Genomic DNA, 18,591 nt, shown 5'->3' with positions numbered 1-18,591 from the left:
TTTAGTCAAACATTTTCATGCAGCCTGAGAGAACCCCCCCCCCTCACCAATCCTTGATTTATAACTTGTAAACCCTTTTGTTTACTTGTAATGTTTTGTCCTTAAATGTCCCTGCTCTGCTCTCTCTGCATGGTGCCGAAATGACTGTACTACCAGTGCAGGCCAATGTAATCAGTGTCAGATTGTTCTCTCAAGTGTCCTCGAAGACTCAGCAGCTTAATGGATGCAAATGAACATGAAATATGACTCCCTCTTATATAGGCTATGCAAGATATCCATCAGCACAATATACTGTTTCCGATAGGTTTTGTTTCAGTCAGGCTTCTATTTAGGTGCCTTACTATATTTCTCAATATAAGGCTTTGGATCCAGTAATTGCATTTTCTACTATAATGTTGTGCTGTAGTGTTTTTGCCCAGACAGACAAGCGTATATTTGCAAGTGGGACGTTTTAGTCTGTCTCGGCTAAAGCTGCCCTTTGAAACAGGACCTAGGTTAGAGGATCAATCTCACGATGCAGCCTGACAGTGGCTTCCTGTCTGTGATGGCGCTCAGCTGGGCTTGCCGGACGAATCAGCTGCAGAGTGGTGGAGAAGAAGAGGGGAGGAGATGAGTCATTACTGCGCACACTGACCCATGAAGAACCCGCCAGCTCAGCCATCGGCCTGTGATTGCTTCCTGCCCAGCGCCGGGCACACACACTTTTACACACAGACACACAAATTGACACACCGAGACATGCAAGTATGCACACACACAACCAGGTACGCACCGGACATACCATAATACTTCAAATAATAGCCCGGCCGTTTATTTGCTTTTCAATCACTGAACACAACCACCAGGTGTCTATTTCCTTAATGCACACAGCTTTTGCTCAGAAAAATGTTGTGAAGTCTACCACACTGTTTATTGTGACCGGTATAAACATTGTAATAACACACCCATTGCCCTTTATCTACTTTTGAGCACTCTCAATGGTGCTCAATAAAGTTAACTCGTGAACAATAACATTTATTTGAAACAGGCGTTTATTTGTTGACAACGTGTGCCGATTATTGGCTATTAAATGACAGGCGGCTATTTGAGACTGGAAATGCACACACACCAGAATGACCCGCAGAGGCTTACAGTGCCTTCGGAAAGTATTCAAACCCCTTGGCCTTTTCCACATTTTGTTACATTACAGCCTTATTCTAAAATTGATGAAATCGTTTTTTTCCCTCTTCAATCTAAAAATAAATAAATAAAAACAGAACTGACACATTTACATAAGTATTCAGACCCTTTGCTTTGAGACTTGAAATTGAGCTCCTTTCCATTGATCATCCTTGAGATGTTTCTACAACTTGATTGGAGTCCACCTGTGGTAAATTCAATTGATTGGACACTTTGGAAAGGCACACACCTGTCTATATAAGGTCCCACAGTTGACAGTGCATGTCAGAGAAAAAACCATGCCATGAGGTTGAAGAAATTGTCCATAGAGCTCCGAGACAGGGTTGTGTTGAGGCACACATCTGGAGAAAGGTACCAAAACATTTCTGCGGCATTGAAGGTCCCCAAGAACACAGTGGCCTCCATCATTCTTAAATGGAAGAAGTTTGGAACCACCAAGACTCTTCCTACAGCTGGCCCCCCTGCCAAACTGAGCAACCAGGGGAGAAGGGCCTTGGTCAGGGAGGTGACCAAGAACCCAATGGTCACATTGACAGAGCTCCAGAGTTCCTCTGTGGAGATGGGAGAACCTTCCAGAAGGACAACCATCTCTGCAGCACTCCACCAATCAGGCCTTTATGGTAGAGTGGCCAGACAGAAACCACTCCTCAGTAAAAGGCACATGACAGCCCGCTTGGAGTTTGCCAAAAGGCACATAAAGAGTCTCAGACCATGAGAAACAAGATCCTCTGGTCTGATGAAACCAAGATTGAACACTGGTCTGAATGCCAGGTCTGTAGAAAACCTGGCACCATCCCTATGGTGAAGCATGGTGGTGGCAGCATCATGCTGTGGGGAGGTTGGGACTGGGAGACTAGTCAGGATCGAGGCAAAGATGAATGGAGCAAAGTACAGAATGATCCTTGATGAAAACTTGCTCCAGATCGCTCAGGACCTCAGACTGGGGCAAAGGTTTACCTTCCAACAGGACAATGACCCTAAACACACAGCCAAGACAATGCAGGAGTGTCTTCGGAACAAGTCTCCGAATGTCCTTGAGAGGCCCAGCCAGAGCCCAGACTTGAAACCTGATCGAACATCTCTGGGGAGATTTGAAAATAGCTGTGCAGCGACGCTCCCCATCCAACCTGACAGAGCTTGAGGATCTTCATAGAAGAATGGGAGAAACTCTCCAAGTGCAGGTGTGCCAAGCTTGTACCGTCTTACCCAAGAAGAATCGAGGCTGTAATCGCTGCAAAAGGTGCTTCAACAAAGTACTGAGTAAAGAATCTGAATACTTATGTAAATGTGATATTTCACTTTGAATAAATTTGCCAAAACTGATAAAAGACAGTTTTTGCTTTGTCAATATGGGGTATTGTGTGTAGATTGATGAGGGAAAAAAACGATTGAATACATTTTAGAATAAGGCTGTAATGTAACAAAATGTGAAAGAAGTCGAGGGGTCTGAATGCTTTCTGAGTGCCCTGTATATACAAATGTACAATGAGTAGCATAATACATAGCGAGCATACAGAGATCAGTTGTCCAGCCCCTCAGGATCACTTGAAACCAACCACTGATTTCCCCAGATCTATTTCTAAATTGGCTCTAAATTGGCTCTAGTGTGTGTAGATTGTGCGTCCTTGCTAGTGGATTGTTTGGGATTAGGGGCTTAAAAGGGCTTCTTCCATCAAATTGTTAGTCAAAATAAAAATACAAATGTCACATTTTAAAGTCCATTTTATTGCATTTAGTACACAAAACATTTATGTGATGCACAGTCAATCAAATAAACTTTCGATTTCATTTCATTTTTTTTAATAAAACAAGACAATGTTGACAATTTCCGGGAAAAAAAAAGTGCTTACAGGCTATTGTCTCAATAAATACGAGAACATTGAGGTCTTGTCTCCCTTAGTCCCTTTGTAAACACAGGATCCTATTCCTCACTGACTCCACTCCACAGCCAAGACACAAAAGTTACAGTTTCACACAATCTCCCTCTCCCCAGGCTGACCAGCTAACAAACGTCTATATACACATCATATCCCCAGTCCGCTGTACCACATCTCCGTTTCACCCCATAGAAGTGAAGCACACAGGCTGGACTAATTGTAGAAGACAGCAACAAAAACACTGACTTGACATGGGTCCTGCACAGAGATAAATGATAATTTAGTGACAGTACACCTGGTTAGAAAAAGGGTAGGGATTACATGTAATGTGACATGTATCGTCTTTTAGTCCTTCTTTACAAGTGGAGGAAGGTTATCGGGTGACACATTTCAGACCTCCCTCTCTTTCTCTCATACTCAAATGTGATTGTTCAACATTTAACAGAGATATGTCAATGCCAAACGCCTCACAAGGCTGTTACTGTAAATCCTAATTTTACAATTTGGAGCGTCAAATGATTGAAATATCCATATCCATATTATAATAATACATTTATTTTTATCTTTGCACATGAGGATAGGATATGGTGAAAATTAAAATCACCCCCCCCCCATTTTTAAAAATTGTATTTCAATATTTTCACCAGTAAAAATGTAAAGTTACACCTTGCCACTATTTTTTTTAAATCATCCTAATAAATTTGAGTTTTTTGTTTTCTCTGTGAATTGTGGTGTTTTACCTCAGCTGCCTGGAAATGAGTCATAATTCAAAACAACCGTATTAGGGTCGTTCTGTTTGCTTATCATGGATAAGATAAGGCACACAATCTACCCTCATCTGAGGCTTATATCCTGTACAGAAGGCTGCTGATGACAGTGTATTAACGAAGAGCTGATTACCACATGATCTCAAATAATACCAATACTAACAGCTGTGACTATAAAAAAGAAAATCGTACTAAGTTTAAGTTCGAAGCAGATTCCACAACAAAACTCAGTTATTTCGCATTCCTTCATGGTATCATCATAGAGAGAAAGGAGGGAGGTTTCTTACCTCCGTGTCCTCTGTAAAGCTCACAAGTCCAATCCCTTGACGTTTTTTTCCCCCTCATAGGTAAATCTTCAGAAATTTGACAGCGCACATGAGGCTGTATTCCTGTTAGCCTGGTCCCGTCACCCCCATCGGAGGATGGAGAGAGGAGTCCTTTCAGTCCAGCTCTGCACAAGGAGCTCATAGTCTGGTTCAATGTGTCTTGGCCTTGAATAAGTCCCAGTGAGCAAAAGGAAGGGCTCACATCCTCCATGACAACAGTCAGACTGGCTGTATAATCATAATCCTGTTCGTGGGAAAAGAGTCGATGAGGCAGTCTCTCTCTCTCTTTCGCTCTCCGTCCGAGTGGTTAAGGGTGAGAGGTCAAGAGTAGAGAGCTTCTCAAATCTTGATCCTCTCCTTAAGTCATCTTGCTGATGGGAGGTCAGGATTCAAGGGTCAGAGGTTGAGGGGGGGCAGCGGCAGCGTACATTAGTTAGCGGCTGAGGGGTAGCTGGGGCAGCGACATGGCTTGATGGGGGTTCAGGCTCTGTGTCGTTAGAACGGAGAATGGGTGGCCTGGTGGAACAGAAGAGAGGGACACACGTGAAATATTATAACTCAGTTCAGAACAGTAATCAAGATGGGGGAGCGGTAAGGGAACATACTCAAGCACAGTACAATTTGTTTTATTGTTAGAAAACGTGACCTATTGACAAAGCGAAACACAGCCACTACTGAGTAGACAAGGACAAATCCCTCCTCTTTATTGCTCTTCATACCTCTATCCGTCTTCCTTTATTTCCTCGGAGAGGAGACGTAAGGAGGAAAGTACTGAAAAGGGAGTTGGTGAAGCAGAGTAGAGGGCTTTGTGAGGATGTAGTGAAGAGACTAACCAACGTAACACTCACTGTCGATGTATCCGTGCAGGGCCACCATACGCGCCCTCTCAGGACTGCCAAAGGGGGAGTAATGCAGGTCGTCGGGCAGCGAAGGGGGCATCCGGGACTGGGGGTGGCCTTGCGAGGGTCCGCTGTGCTGGGGGGTATGCTTTTTGTGTCTTGCTCTGCAGTTTTGAAACCAAACCTATGAAAATGCAATGTTACCAGCTGTCATATGACATGTCGCTATATTCTCATTGTTTTTACCACCATGAGTCATGTGACACTTAGCATACACTCCAAAGCAACTTACAACTTATTTACATCATTGCTTTGAGACGGCGTGAATGGACCCTCACCTGTATGACTCTCCTGCTGAGACCCGTCATGTCCGCCAGCTTCTGCAGGGTCTGTGCATCGGGGTTGTTGTCCTGCGCAAACTGAGCCTGCATCACCTGGGAATTGTACATAAGTTATTAGAAATATATTACCTCACTGTCTCAGCTATTTTGGCTGTATATCAGCAAATAGCGGAGTATCAGCGTCCAGAAATGACAATGTAACACCACCGCAGAGCTAAAATACAAGGAGCCTATTGAAATGAACGAATGTTGCCAACGACGACCATTAGAAAGTCACTAAGACAGAGAAATCATATTCCCCAGCCTATTTGTAAAATAATTCAAATTGGTTATTGACCTATTATTGGAAATAGAAAATGGGGTGACAGGGACATGTGGTTCCCTCCTCTGTGACTCACCTGCAGCTGCTCAGCGGTGAAGGAGGTGCGTGCTCTCTTGGCAGGCTTGGGTTGGCTGTCCTGCTCTGACGGCACTGCCCCCTCCAGAGTGATGCCGCTGCCTGAGACACCAGGGCACAGAGACAGGGGGAAAGAAAGGCGAGGATAGGGAAGAATGAGAGAAAGACAGAAAAAAAGAGAGAGGGGAAAAAGCTACATTTAGAGTTTTCCCAGTGAGAATTGTTATCCCCACAGTTACATCACAGTGTTATGTTCCAAAATAGTTTTTTGGGCTGTCCCCATAGGAGAAACCTTTTTGGTTCCAGGTAGAATTATTTTGGGTTCCATGTAGAACTCTTTGTGTAAAGGATTCTACATGGAACACAAAAGGGTTCTACCTGGAACCAAAAAGGGTTCAACAAAGGGTTCTCCTATGGGGACAGTTGAAGAACCCTTTTTGGTTCTAGATAACACCTTTTTTTAGTAGCGTAGTGTATCCTACAGTGTTGTGTAGCTGTATGCTATATAAAAGTGTACACATACAGTAGGTTATCGTTTTGACAGCAACTTTAGAGAGCAGGTTCTAGAGAGAACACTGAGATAGGATGCCCTAGACCAGTGAATCCACACTCAGAGCAGGTTCGAGAGAGCCCAGTGACTCACCGCTCTCAGCAGCCCGTTTGAGGTTCTCCACCATGGTGTCATAGTGGATCCTGCAGAGCACCTTGTCCTCCACCAGGCCAAACTCCTCCCCCGTGGACAGCTGCCTCTTGCAGGAGAAGCAGGCGAAGCACGCCAGGTGGTAGGCGTTGCCCCTGGCTCGACGCACCCAGTCACTGGCGTAGATCTGGCGGCCGCACCGGGCACACTTTGTACCGAACTTACTGTGAGAGAGAGAGAGAGAGGGAGAGAGAGAGAGAGAAGAGAGAGAGAGAGAGAGAGAGAGAGAGAGAGAGAGAGAGAGAGGAGAGAGAGAGAGAGAGAGAGAGGGAGAGAGAGAGAGAGAGAGAGAGAGAGAGAGAGAGAGAGAGGAGAGAGAGAGAGAGAGGGAGAGAGAGAGAGAGAGAGAGAGGAGAGAGAGAGACAGAGTTAGCGAGAGAGAGCTGTGGCATCAATATTCTGCTATAGAGGAGGACAAAAAAAACGGTCTATAACCAGACTTGTTGTTATGTCAACTTTATGTACAAAATATGACCGTGTTTATAGCTGAATTGAACTAGTCAAATCCATGACTTTAAATGGATGCACAATGTGAAAAGCAACATTCAGACATTCGGACTGGACCTTTAATAGATCAGGTATCCCCACCTTCCAATGATTTGCAAATAATTCAATAAATTACCTCTTCCATATATCAACCGTAACTTTTTTTTAAAACTTTCAACACTTGTTCCACACTGAACCAAATCAGCTCTTCTGAGGGCACTAACATTACAGATGTGAAGCAGAGCCTGGCTGATTACATGTTCAGGTCTGATTTTAAGAGAGGGCAAGAGAGAAGAGAGAGAAAGACAGAGAGAATCATGCTGATGTATTTTTTAATAGATAGCCTACTGTAGATCACTTGAAAAAAAGAAAAGGTCTGTCAATATTGCAGAATTTGGTTTTTGCTTGTTCAGTCCATCAGTTTACATTATGAGTTGAATGGAAGTGGAGAATTATTTAATTTCAAACTAATAGGTTCACTGCATTTCTTGGCCTCGCTATCCGGGCTCCATTTTTGCCAAAGTAAATGTTCCTACCGTCATGATTTTGACATGAAGAATATTTAGCCAATTTGATGTTTTACACCAATATCACAGCTGTTAGCCACGTAAGTATATGCAACGAGGGGCACATATGACAAACTAAAGTACTATCAATGAAGTACTACATTTAGTTGATCGTTTCTGACTGGCCTTGTCATAACCTTCATAAAAGAGGCTTTTGAGAGATCAGGTGTTAGTTTGTTTGAACTGGACATGTCCAGCCTGTTTAGATCCAGACATTCGGGTTGACCCAGTCAGTGTTTCAGGGGCAGGGCGGGGCCGATGTGGACGGACAGAGAAAGGCTGTACTAATGGTCTGCAGATGGCCCCTAGCCTGACCATCTGTGGGTGTGTCCGCGCTTGCGTTCATGCGTGCATGACAAGGAGAGTCGAGTCAGTCTACTTAGAGGAAACGACCCCCGTCTCCAGAGCTCAGAGATCTCTCACATAAACACAGTGACATAAGCATGGTAACAACCCCAAAGGGCTAGAGATGAGGGGTGAAGGGCCAAGTATAAGGGGCTGGGGGAAGCCAATCACCAATCATAGCCGACCAGGCAGGGAGCAGCAGACTGATTTGGTAGAAGGCAGCATCTCCCCGGCTCAATGCCAGGCGTCCTAAATTGTGCCCTATTTCCTACACAGCGGCCCTGTAGGCCCCGGTCAAAAGTAGTGCACTATATAGGGAATAGGGTGCCATTTGGGATATCCCAGTTCCAGAATGACGCCATGAGGTTGAGTCGGAGTTCTTATGTGCCTGGCTTCCATGCTCCACTGACTCTAGTGCTGAAAGAGAAGCACTCTGGGATACGTCCACAAAGAAATGACACAACGACGTACTAAGACAGGTCTGAGACTGACTGTACAGACCTGGCTGGCTGGATGTCTCAGCCTCTTCCCTGGGAAAAGGTACCACGGTACACACACACACCTCTCCTTCCCTGGCCCGATCACCCAAAATGCTTTGTTCCAGCTACACCCATTTGAGTTCATAGATAGGACTACTGAATGATGAGGGTAAGGACCGGAGGCACAGTATACACGGCATTATGCGAGAATACACACCGCTCACAACAAAAGCCTATTCAGACTTTGTGAAACCATTCCAGAGTTTATTGTGTACTTTAAACCCGACTATCTATGGCCCTCTGTACTGAGAATACCGCGTGTTGATTAATGATGCATTGTGGAGGACAGTTCAGAAAGAAATGTTGTGGAACGGAACTGTAATCTACCATGACAGCTTGTCTGCCTCAGACTCTACGACACAACACAGAAGTGTGTGTGTGTGTGTGTGTGTGTGTGTGTCTGTGTGTTATTTTGCACGGCATGCACACATGTGTGTGCATATCATCATCTTTCTTCATCTTCACTAGCTTTGTAGTTAATTATGCCTTTGTATCAAAAAGCTGCCTTTTATTCTGGGTGCATGCCAATCCCCTATCACCTTTAGGAGAAACATTCTCCTCACAAAGCTTTCCTCCAGCCCTCCTCTCTGCTCCGCTCAGCTCCACATTCATCTACCTACAGCCGAAGAGAAGTATATTCATCCCCAAGATTATTGAGCTTGAACGTAGTACTGAAGATGGGCAAATTTCTTATTGAAATGTCCATGTACATTTTCTTCCGCAGGTACTATTATGAAAGCATTCCAACATGCATTCCTTATGAAGACCAAAATTACCATTGTATGAGATATAGGCATATTTTCTTATCCAAACAGGATACTTACCCTATTTTCCTACCAGGTAAAAACACCTCATTTCCTCCTAAATCAGTAAAGGACAGACACATCCTGATGTCCTGAGCCTCAGTGTGTTTGTTTACCTTCCTGACTACCTGTCAGACAATCTGACATCTCAAGTCTCTTTTGCCTCTACCAGGTCTGGTTTCACTCATGGCATGCTCCTCTCAGTTTCTACGGAGACCTCATCAGTGCCTGGCGGGAAGCAGGCTGGCAGCGGGGCGGGTTGATGAGGACGGCTGGATAGGCTACATACGCCCCCCCCCCCCCCCAACCTCATACACGCACACACCTTCCGTCCCCTAGCACCGCTGACCGCCCCAACCCCAACGCAGCGGCGAGGACGGCCACTCAGGTTACCGTGTCAGCATCCCAGGGTGCCCCTGATTGGCGGTGCTTTGCAACTTCCTGTGTGGCCTGCGGCTCACGGCAGCTCACGGCTCGCTGTGTTTCTGTTTCGGGGCCTGGCTGACAGAGGGGCTTTAGTTACTACAGCGTCTGCTCTGTCCCATGCCCCTCTACCCCTCTGCCCCTGCTCCTCCACCACCCCCCTTTAGGCAGAGTAAACCCACTCTGATTTCCTGCTATTACGCCCCATTACAACAGCTGTCAGTCCAGAGCCAGATGAGAGACTGACACAAATGAGAAATATCTCCTTGTTTTTCTCTCCAGAGCCAGAATGAGGAATGAGTGACGCCCAGCTCTGTCTGGTCCTCAGAACTCACGGCAGTCTAACCCTTCCTACAGGCCTAGCAAGTAGACTGGTGTTGAAACACCACTGAGGTGGAATGTCAAGCTGCACAGTGGAAAAGGGAGAGAGAGGTTTCAATCGAACCCTCTCTGCAGCAGAGCAATAAATTCAGTTTGACGGTTTTGTACACACCTGACCAGTCACTGGTTAAGATGGTTGTAAACAAACGAACTCCGCATATGGGGATGCTTCTGGTCCCAACCACAACAATGCCCCATCATTCATCACTATGGCTTCCAACCATGTCCATTTCACAATACAAAATCCTCCATGTTTTATTTTAATTGCTGCCCCCCACTGGAGGGAATAGAAGTATTTGGGGTTTCAGGGTAAATGGGGATGGGGCCAAGGGAGCCTTATGCTGATATGGGTCACATATAACATTATTGTGTAGCAGAATGCATACACTATTTCCATGTTGTAAAAAACTTCACCTTAATGACTGATGGCTGGTCTTTGTGTGGAAGTAGGCACAGTCAGTTTTACATAAGCAGGTTCCCATGGCAGGCACACACACACACACACGTTCTCGCACACTGATGCACACACACAACACACCCGTTGTGGACAGAAAGATCAGGCATTTTTCCTAAGTGTGTGTGTGTGTGTGTGTGTGTGTGTGTGTGTGTGTGTGTGTGTGTGTGTGTGTGTGTGTGTGTGTGTGTGTGTGTGTGTGTGTGTGATGTATAGTGAATGCACGTGAATGCGTGTGTGCATGCATGTGTGTGTTCCTGCGTGTGTGACAGGAATCACATTCAGAAACACGTTGACCCGGACAACACTGGGTGCTGGGCTTGGGGCTTTAATTGCTGGTGATTATAAACCTCAGACCAGTGGCTCTGTATCAGGTTACCATCAGAACCCCCCCCCCCCCCACACACATCACACCCCCCTAAGCAGGGTCACTCCCTTCACCTCTCTGGCGCAACCACACGCACCTGCACACACACACGCACCTCTCTTTCTGCAGGACCTGTTGCCATCCGCTGAGGGATTGGAGTCCGAGCAGGGAGATGCCACCGTGCCCACTGACTATGACTTTGCCTGGGGTGCGAAACTTTTCACACACATGCACACACAAGCATGCACACACACACACATACAGAGATGCCGCTGTGCCCACTGACTGTGGGGATAAACCGTTCCCAGGCTCCCTCTCTAGTGCCAAGCTCCCTCTCAAGCTTGGAACCATTAAAGCCCTTTCACTATGTCCACAGTAATACGTTAGACAGTCAATCACATTCTGCCTCTAGTTATGTTCCCAACATGCCACCATACTCTTGTGGCAGCGTCTTAAATGTAACCCTATTCTCTACAGTGCACTACTTTTGACCAGGGCCCATGGGGCTCTAGTCAGTGCACTATTTAGGGGATTTGGTGCCGTTTGGCACATAATATTGCGTCCTTCACCAGGAAAAATGTGTCTTTAAGATGTGGAATTATTCCCGAATGAAATAAATAAAACTAGAAACGAGCAGTTTAGAATGTTTGGGGGAAATGATGAAGGAGAAACACTGGAGGTTCTGTGGGTTGCATTGTGTTCAGTGTTGCACTCCTCTTTCCAACAGCAGATGGGCGTAATTTCTTACAACAATGGGATTTTAAAAAACGTGGCAACGGTTAAGTTCCAACACTTTTTTTGTTCAAGTTTTTAAATATCTTTTTGAACACCATAACACTACACGACCCGCATCTCACGTGAGTGGACACTCGTTATGAAGGAGAAATGCTGGAGGTTCTGCGCGTTGTATTGTGGGGGCGTATGGTGGACTCCTCTTCCCTACAACAGATGGTCAGACTGGCTGTGTATGGCTTAAACTTTACCAGATGAATGTCCAACATGTTTCGATCATCTGGAAAACCTTCCATTAATATCAACCAATATGTAAATTAGAATATTTCAACCTATCGGCCAGTAAATTAAATTACAGGCAATATTATTCTGCAATGATCTCCTTTTTAAATAAATGGCCTTGCTCAGCTGTAAAGCAATTTCCTCTACAGTTTATTATGAATGGGACAATATAACAATTCTGAGCCAAAAGAGTTCAATATAATTAGTTATTAATGACAAACTCCGTGTGATAATCTCAGGGTGCATACAGTTTTTAGTATTTTAACTCAGACGAACATTACCTCTAGCTATTAAATAAGAAGCTATAGTCAGATAGTGTTTCACATTTATCTTGCATTATGAGAGACCATCTCATGGCTCATTTGAGCTTTGCAATCATAGTAGCTCAGTATCGATCATTTTCTCTTGTAAACATATTATATAATCATCATATTTACAAAAAAAAAATATATATACCACGTTTACACTCCCTGCATGTATCTCTGATGGTGTTCATCTATTACTAAACTCAAGTAATACATTCTTGGTTGACATTGACATCTTTTAGTTCTGTAGTCTAAGCCTTGACGCTGATCTGATAAGTACACTCCACGCCCGCATTGCGTGGACACAAGTGCCCGATGTTCCTATCTCAATAGATCCACTGTGCTTCACAGGGACCGGGTCTCTCTGTGAAGGGCTTTAGATGAAACATCTTGTGAAGCATCACTTCAGATTATTAGCCTAACACAGAAAACAAACCTTCTGAGGCAGCGGCTCCTAAAACACAGTATCGACTTTAAAGGGCCAGTCACTTCACATTGACTGGAAATGGATGCGGAGGAGAGGAGGCCTGGCCAATTGAGAGCTTGCATTCAGGCTCTGTGTTGAGTGCTCTGCAATCATGACACACTGGAGACGCGCATGCTGCATGAGACTTCACAGTTTAGCTTTAGCCGCGGAGTGTTATTCTTACTCTGCAGTGTGTGTAGTGTGTGCGTGCGTGGGTGCACGTGCGCGCGTGCGTATGTATGTAATTACAGGTATTTGTAAATATTGTGTTATATGAATGGAGCTATATAAATATAGAATATTATAGAAAATATAACAGCATTGGCAGCATTGAAAGCAATTATGTTTGATGTATATTTTGTGTCTGTTAAATAATGTGGAAGAGTATGAAACCATCAACAAATATAATAGCATTGCAAGCAATGATGAATAGTGTTATTGTGTTATTGTGTGTAGGAACTGTAGAAATAGTGTGTAACAACATGCTATATGATAATAGCCCAACAAATTGTAATCTTGGGGGTAGCACTGATTAGAATCGTTATCAGTAAGTGTTACTGTGAATATCTTCTCATGTCTTCATGTCTACACCTGTTGTGTACAGCACATGCCACAAATAACATTTGATTTTGATTAGATTTCTGTTAGACAATCTTATGAAATCAGTCCAGAGATTAGTCTTGATTTATATTTGGTCATAACTCATACATGTTTTGTTATGTATTAGATGAATAAACAATAGAATAGCAGTTTAGATAAGAATAGAATAACAGATTGTATACTGCAGTATCATACAAGCATTTCGCTACACCCCCCCTCCAATAACACCTGCTAAATGTGTATGCGATTATATAATCAGATTGTTATTAGTTGATCTCTCTTCGCTTTTTGAATCAAGAGACAAGTTGAGCTGACGATCCATGGACGATCATTTAAAAAGTGTAAACCTGTACAAATGAACTCGTGTTGTATGTCGTAACATCATTATTACTGATGTGGTGTTGGCGTTGTTGTTATAAGGCCTAGTGGCCTAGGGCTTTTTGCAATCGCTTATTGTTACTATCATTTTTTTAGATGATTTAATACATTTGTTATTCAAACCTGCAAGGCAAAGAATCATGGATATCGCCCAGTGTTATGCTCTTTTTTATTTTATTTAACTAGCCAAGTCAGTTAAGAACAAATTATTATTTACAATGACGGCCTAGGAACAGTGTCTTGTTCAGGGCAGAACGACAGATTTTTACCTTGTCAGCTCAGGGATTTGATCGAGCAACCTTTGCTTAGGGATTTGATCTAGCAACCGGTTACTAGCCCAACGCTCTAACCACTAGGCTACCTGCCGCCCAATTGATGTCATCTTCATCATTAAATGCGCGTATAATATCCCAGCAATTTATAAATCCTGCAAAACACGTCTCACTACACGCCCCATAACAAAAGCCTATACCAGCAGAATTACATTTATTTTACAACATCTCAATATTTAGGCCGACGATGTAGCCTCAACAATGGGATTCATAAAAAGTTAGTTAATTCCTACCCTTATTTTGCTTATAAGCTTTTGAATACCTTTTTAAAAACCGACACATACAATTATGCGCATGTCCACTATCACCCAAAGGAGAGGCAGGTTTTCGTATGGCAGGCGGCAGGCGGAAGCATAATATTTAATATAATATAATATAATATAATAATATTTTGAAAACAAAGTCAAAAACTTACCCTACCTGAAATAATCCATTTTACAGAAGATCTCTTTGTTTTTGATGTAACAGCTGTTGTGTTGACGTAACGACGTCCGGCAGACAGAACACTCCAGACACCTCACGTGCCAGATCAAGTTATTTACCTGCAAAACAAAACAGTGGTAAAAGAAGCTTAAATAATAATAATAATAATCATCATCATCGTCATCATATTAATAATAATTATAACAATATGTCTGTATGTAGCCTATGTGAAATCAAATTGAATCGTTCAAATGACATTATTGCTCAAATAGTAGCCTAGGCTAAACGATTTAAATTAATGAACATGTCAAATAATAACAACAAAATAAACAACTGTAAAAATAGCATAATTCGTGTAGGCTATTATGCACTTTTCAATTGATTTTGTTACAATAAAAAAAAACATCCATGACTTAGTTGATATTTTGGTGGAGCTACAAAGACATTATGACTTTTATAATAAATATGTTTTCCTCTATCCGGTAACTTTCAATTTGATTGTGCACGTAAAAAAAATGTAATCAACACGTATGGCCATTGGGCCATTTGACGTCAGCTAGACTGTATATTCACTCATCAATTGTGCATACATACGCAGACCAGGCAAAAGGTTTGAATATTGTTAGATTTTTATTATTGCCTTTAATGTTAAAATGATTCCTAAACCGTACAGTTCGTTGAAGAATAATTCAAATGTAATTAATATATCTTATAATTGTTTTGTTCTTCTCGATGTTTGCCCGTGTAACGTAGGCCCAGCCTACCAAGTAAAGGAAACTAATAAAATGTCAACATTAAGATATACACAAATATTCTATTATTACTTCGTTCTCCATATAATAAAATGTGCCATGTGCAAAATAAAGGGGTATGTCCTTGCATCATTAGGCATATAGATTATTAAACACAATATATATATACAGCGAGCTTTGGTGGAGTGGACCATTGGGTCTGTTCTATGAGTGGATTTCATTTTTTTTTTATAGAAGCAAAATGTTCAAATCATTTAAAGATAAATAGCCTATAAAGAATCGATTTCAAAAATGAATATAGCTATGCAATTAAAATGAACATGCATCGCTTCCTGATAAAATAGTTTCCACATGTATCGCTTCCATATAAAGGCTTAAAAGAAATGGAGCACAGATAGCGGAATAATGATCCCCTTAGATTTAAGTAACACACACTTCCTGCAACTCTGAAAAACACTCCCAGACAGTTGTTTTTTTTTTACTCCGGAGCACGCAGAGCGAGGCCGGGCGTTGTTCTTGAAGTGAATTTGAAAGACATAAAAAACATAACACGATGTATGACCCTGCCCTATCTAGGCTACTGTCCTTTCTTTTGTTTTAGAAATAAAATAGTATGTTCAAAACAATGGAGCTTCAGAAGATCAACACTTTAGCCTACTAAATTATTTCAGGGTTTCATAATTCGGAGCATGATTTCATTTATATTCGTATTAATATTTAAGGAAGATAATGAAGTCAACGTGGATGTAGCTTGGGCTAAATACATCAAACATGTTAGTAAAGTTGTAAAAACTAAAACAAGTCAAAGGGATTTTCCATATCTGTTTTACATTCGCAAAAACATAAATCCTATGCTCGTGCGGTTTTAGCCTTTTCATGACCAATAACGCGCGCACTCGCACCTTGAGTAGGTATCTGTCCAGGATCTCCAAACCACAGCTCGCGCACACGTTCTTCCCGGTGGACGCCACCGAGGAGGCGGTGGAGATAGGCGAGCAGATATACGGGGTAGAGGGGGGACTCGGGGAGGAGCGCGTGTCCTCCCTCTCCATGTTCGATCGGTGCGATTCTCCGTCCGAGTGAGACTGCACGAGAAACAAGTCAAGAATAAGGACAGGGATACATTTTAAGCGCATCTGGACCAAAATATTTGACATATTACAGCCTATAGGCTACTTCATGACCGAAGTCATGCTTTTAGCATAGAAAAGCATATTCAGGCTCACTATCAGCGTCACCATATATGTTGCATAAATACTTGACAGGCAATAGACAACTAATAGCAATAACATTACATTTTACGCATGGCAATAATTTAATCTTCAGATGCTATAATAATAAACAGCAATGCACACATTGCAAATAATGCATTAAAACGTTTACATAACTTCTCACCATGACGTGTGTGTATTTGGCTTCCACGCAGCGCGAGGCACCCGGTGTACTCTGCGGCGTTTCTGGAGAAATCACCTACAAGACAAGATTCAACGGCAAGTCGAAGTCAACTCGCGGCTAACGTACTATCCATCTCCAGCCATGAAATCCTTGAGAGACATTGCAGCCCTGAAGCTATATAAAGCGTTCAAACAATAACTCCCGATTTGAACTGTTGTGGAGTATTTAGGGCCCTGCAACAAAAGCTGCCGTTTTAATGAAGCTATTTCAATTTGGATTGATTTTTTCTCTGCACTTAACCCATGGCTCTTAAAGTAATCGTGTTTTCCTCGCAATCCAGGGAACCGAAAAAAACTACCTGCAATTACAAATAGCTTGAAATGCGCACGATAAGAGGAGACCCGGAGTGTCAATTTCAACTGTCAATCAGAAAAGGCAACGGGCCACCCAAAGAATGGCAAATTTGATTTTTAATGGCACTAATTAAAATCTAATTCTTCTCTGGCGAATTGGCATGTTGAAGAGGGTGGACTGCGAATCACACTCCATAATAGACGCGCTTGTCTCTTCATGGCGCGAGGCGCAGCTGATCTTTGTACACAACCAGTGATTCTTATGATATCAATTTAAGACACATAAAAACAGTTGCAGTTAAGAAAGCAACATGATGACAGCAGATAGATTACCAGTAAGATCCTAGTGTAGTCTATACAATGGTATCAACCAATACTATGTGGGTATCTTAGACATACATGCTAAACCAGAAAGCAATCTTTCATATCCAAATGATTTTTACGCATATATTTTACGCATAGGCTATTATTGTAGGCTATTGTTTTCTTCACATTACCTGTTTTGAGGGAATTCCTTCGGATAAAAACTTATTTCCCTCTGGTAGAGGGGCCAAAACCTCATTTTTCCAATACATGAACGCACTTGGGATTCTGATAGAACGTAAGTCGAGTTCCCTTCCCTTCCCAAGCTCGGAGTTTGAACTGATTTCACTTTCATGCAAGAAAATATGCGCATCTATTGTATTCTCCGTGCCATTTGCAGGGTTAATTACACTTCTTGTTTTGAACCCACGGCGTGTTTTTACTTCTACCCACGATCGATGCAACGGCCTCCCAGCACACATGCGATATAAAACATGAGAAACAGTTATGGCATCTATACGATGAAGCTCGTGGGTGTTGCAGACGGACGACCAAGTGGAGGTTGCTCTTCAGAACGCCTTATTTAGAACACTTAGAAAATGCTTCCTTCCCTTTTTTTCCCTCTGTTAGGGATGGAATTGCTGACTACAGGAAGTAGATGGGTTGGCAGGTTTGCTCGAGATCTGCAAGAACGCGAGACACAACGAGTGAGAGCAGGTTAGGGTACCGTCTCTCCAAGCGCAATTCGTCTGGAGTGAAAGTTTAGTTGCGCTCCAGGATTGGAGGGGGGAGGGTAAACTTGTTGTATTATGGCTGCGAATAAGGTACGGTTCATGGACACCAATTTTCGGACACAGCACAGCTATAATGGAGTTTTGGCACTTGTCAATTTCTGTTATGGGTCGTAATAAATAACCTATTTCCAAATTAAAGTAAGTCTGCTGTTGGATAATGTGGGTTCAAGTCAATCCTTTATGATTTAGGTTGAATTGAAAATAACTATTTAGGTGTTGAATAGTTCCTTTTAATGTGTGTTTATTATTGCATATTTAGATTCGCCTATTATTTCTGCATTCCTCACACAAACCATCATACAAAACAAAGTGTCTCCGGAAGTGATTTAACTGGCTATCTTTCTTGTAAAGTCATTCTAAAGAAGACAGTCATTAAAAACATAGCACCTCATCGAATCATGTTTTTATTTTATTTTTTAATTGCAACATAATTATGCACCATAAAGGTTTATTAAGGTTAAATTATTCACGCTATACTTTATTATTTAGGATTCTTTCACTTTGCGAGACTATAGGCGAGAAGATTTCAAACGAGACACAAAATAAAGGTAGTTTATTTACAGTCCAATTTATTATTAGGCCTCTAATGTCAATGGACTATTATAATAAATATTAATATTAGGGATTGTTTCTTATATCCGATTACTGACGGATTAAAATCTCAACGGAAAAGTTTGATTCTGCAA

At 42.5% G+C, this 18,591-nt stretch overlaps 1 protein-coding gene across 3 annotated transcripts; it reads right to left on the bottom strand.

Annotated features, from left to right (window-relative positions):
- Positions 1-2,883: 2,883 nt before the first annotated feature.
- Positions 2,884-17,850, bottom strand: LOC115127336 (LIM/homeobox protein Lhx6-like). Of its 3 annotated transcripts, none has more exons than XM_029656954.2 (9): positions 17,306-17,850; positions 16,456-16,530; positions 15,963-16,145; positions 14,306-14,427; positions 6,370-6,590; positions 5,728-5,828; positions 5,327-5,422; positions 4,983-5,172; positions 2,884-4,665 (listed from the first exon to the last, which is right to left on the bottom strand). In XM_029656954.2, the coding sequence occupies exons 1-9, from the start codon at positions 17,591-17,593 to the stop codon at positions 4,583-4,585; spliced, it is 1,359 nt and encodes a 452-aa protein (XP_029512814.1). In that variant the 5' UTR covers positions 17,594-17,850; the 3' UTR covers positions 2,884-4,582. The 3 variants fall into 3 exon arrangements, with proteins under 3 accessions (XP_029512814.1, XP_029512822.1, XP_029512828.1); XM_029656962.2 differs by having other exon boundaries at positions 4,998-5,172; XM_029656968.2 differs by lacking the exons at positions 15,963-16,145; positions 16,456-16,530.
- Positions 17,851-18,591: the final 741 nt, after the last annotated feature.

The sequence above is a fragment of the Oncorhynchus nerka genome, linkage group LG4 (genome assembly GCF_034236695.1).
Source record: "Oncorhynchus nerka isolate Pitt River linkage group LG4, Oner_Uvic_2.0, whole genome shotgun sequence".
In the NCBI taxonomy this organism is placed as follows: domain Eukaryota; kingdom Metazoa; phylum Chordata; class Actinopteri; order Salmoniformes; family Salmonidae; genus Oncorhynchus; species Oncorhynchus nerka.
Note: the sequence above shows the minus strand (reverse complement) of the source record. Positions and strands in the feature narration are given on the sequence as shown.